The sequence below is a fragment of the Crocuta crocuta genome, unplaced genomic scaffold (assembly GCF_008692635.1).
Source record: "Crocuta crocuta isolate KB4526 unplaced genomic scaffold, BGI_CrCroc_1.0 scaffold443, whole genome shotgun sequence".
Classification (NCBI taxonomy): domain Eukaryota; kingdom Metazoa; phylum Chordata; class Mammalia; order Carnivora; family Hyaenidae; genus Crocuta; species Crocuta crocuta.
Genome location: NW_027529446.1, coordinates 1,409,744 through 1,410,590, shown reverse-complemented (window position 1 = coordinate 1,410,590; position 847 = coordinate 1,409,744). Strand labels below are relative to the sequence as shown.

At 58.9% G+C, this 847-nt stretch overlaps 1 protein-coding gene across 1 annotated transcript in view; it reads left to right on the top strand.

Annotated features, from left to right (window-relative positions):
• PLEKHJ1 (pleckstrin homology domain containing J1) overlaps nt 1–847 on the top strand; it is a 1,957-nt gene that overhangs the window by 880 nt on the left and 230 nt on the right. Inside the window, exons 2-3 of the mRNA XM_077760613.1 lie at nt 620–639; nt 740–847. The exon at nt 740–847 is cut by the window's right edge and continues 47 nt beyond it. Coding sequence (XP_077616739.1) covers nt 620–639; nt 740–847 — 128 coding nt within the window. The remainder of the gene's footprint in view (nt 1–619; nt 640–739) is intronic.

The following is an 847-nucleotide window of genomic DNA, read 5'->3' as shown; positions in this document are numbered from 1 at the left end:
GCCCTGGGCTGCCGAGGTCGGCGCTGGGCCCTCCCCACCCGCTGGGCGCGCGCCGCGGCACAGCGCCTGCCCCAGATCCGCTGGGACTTTGCCTCTCGCGTGGGAGCCCTGCACTCCTCGGGTGCCCGGCGTCCTCTGGGCGCTGCGTAGCATACTCCTGGGTCCTGAGAGGGTCCAGTCGGCAGCGAGAAAAGACGGAGTTGCTGCTACAAGTTTTCCGAGCTACACGCGAAGGGCTTAAATGGGAGGAACCAGGAACGGTGCTCTCCCCGATCTGGAGGGCCGAAGTCTGAGATCAGGGTGTCTGCACGGGTGGTTCCTCATTAAGAGGACGTTTTCCCAGGCTTCCCGGCTTCTGGGGGTCGCTAGCCATCCTGGATGCTGCTTGCTCGCAGTTGTCTGTAGAATCATGCCTTCAGTCCCTGTGTCCATCTCCACGGGGTTTACTTTTGCTGTGTTTAAGCTATTTCCCCTTTTGACAAGGACAGTAGTCCATTAGATTTGGTGCCCGTTTTGTTGTAGTCTAATCTCATTCTAAGCAGTCACACTTGTAACGGTCCTGTATTCAAATAGGGTTCCGTTCCTAGGTACCAGACTTGAACGTGTCATTTGGACGCAGTTGCATCCACGGCACAGCTGGTGGGAAGCCCTGAGCCTGGGCTTGGACTGGAGGAAGGGACAGTTTTGGACAGAGGCCACAGGAAGCCAAGGCCTGGTGGGGGAGAGGGGGGGGGGTGAGCGAGTTACGAGATGGGGACTGCTCCCCTTGCAGGCTTCATCGAGGATCCGGAGAGGAAGTACCACTTTGAGTGCTGCAGTGAGGAGCAGTGTCAGGAGTGGATGGGGG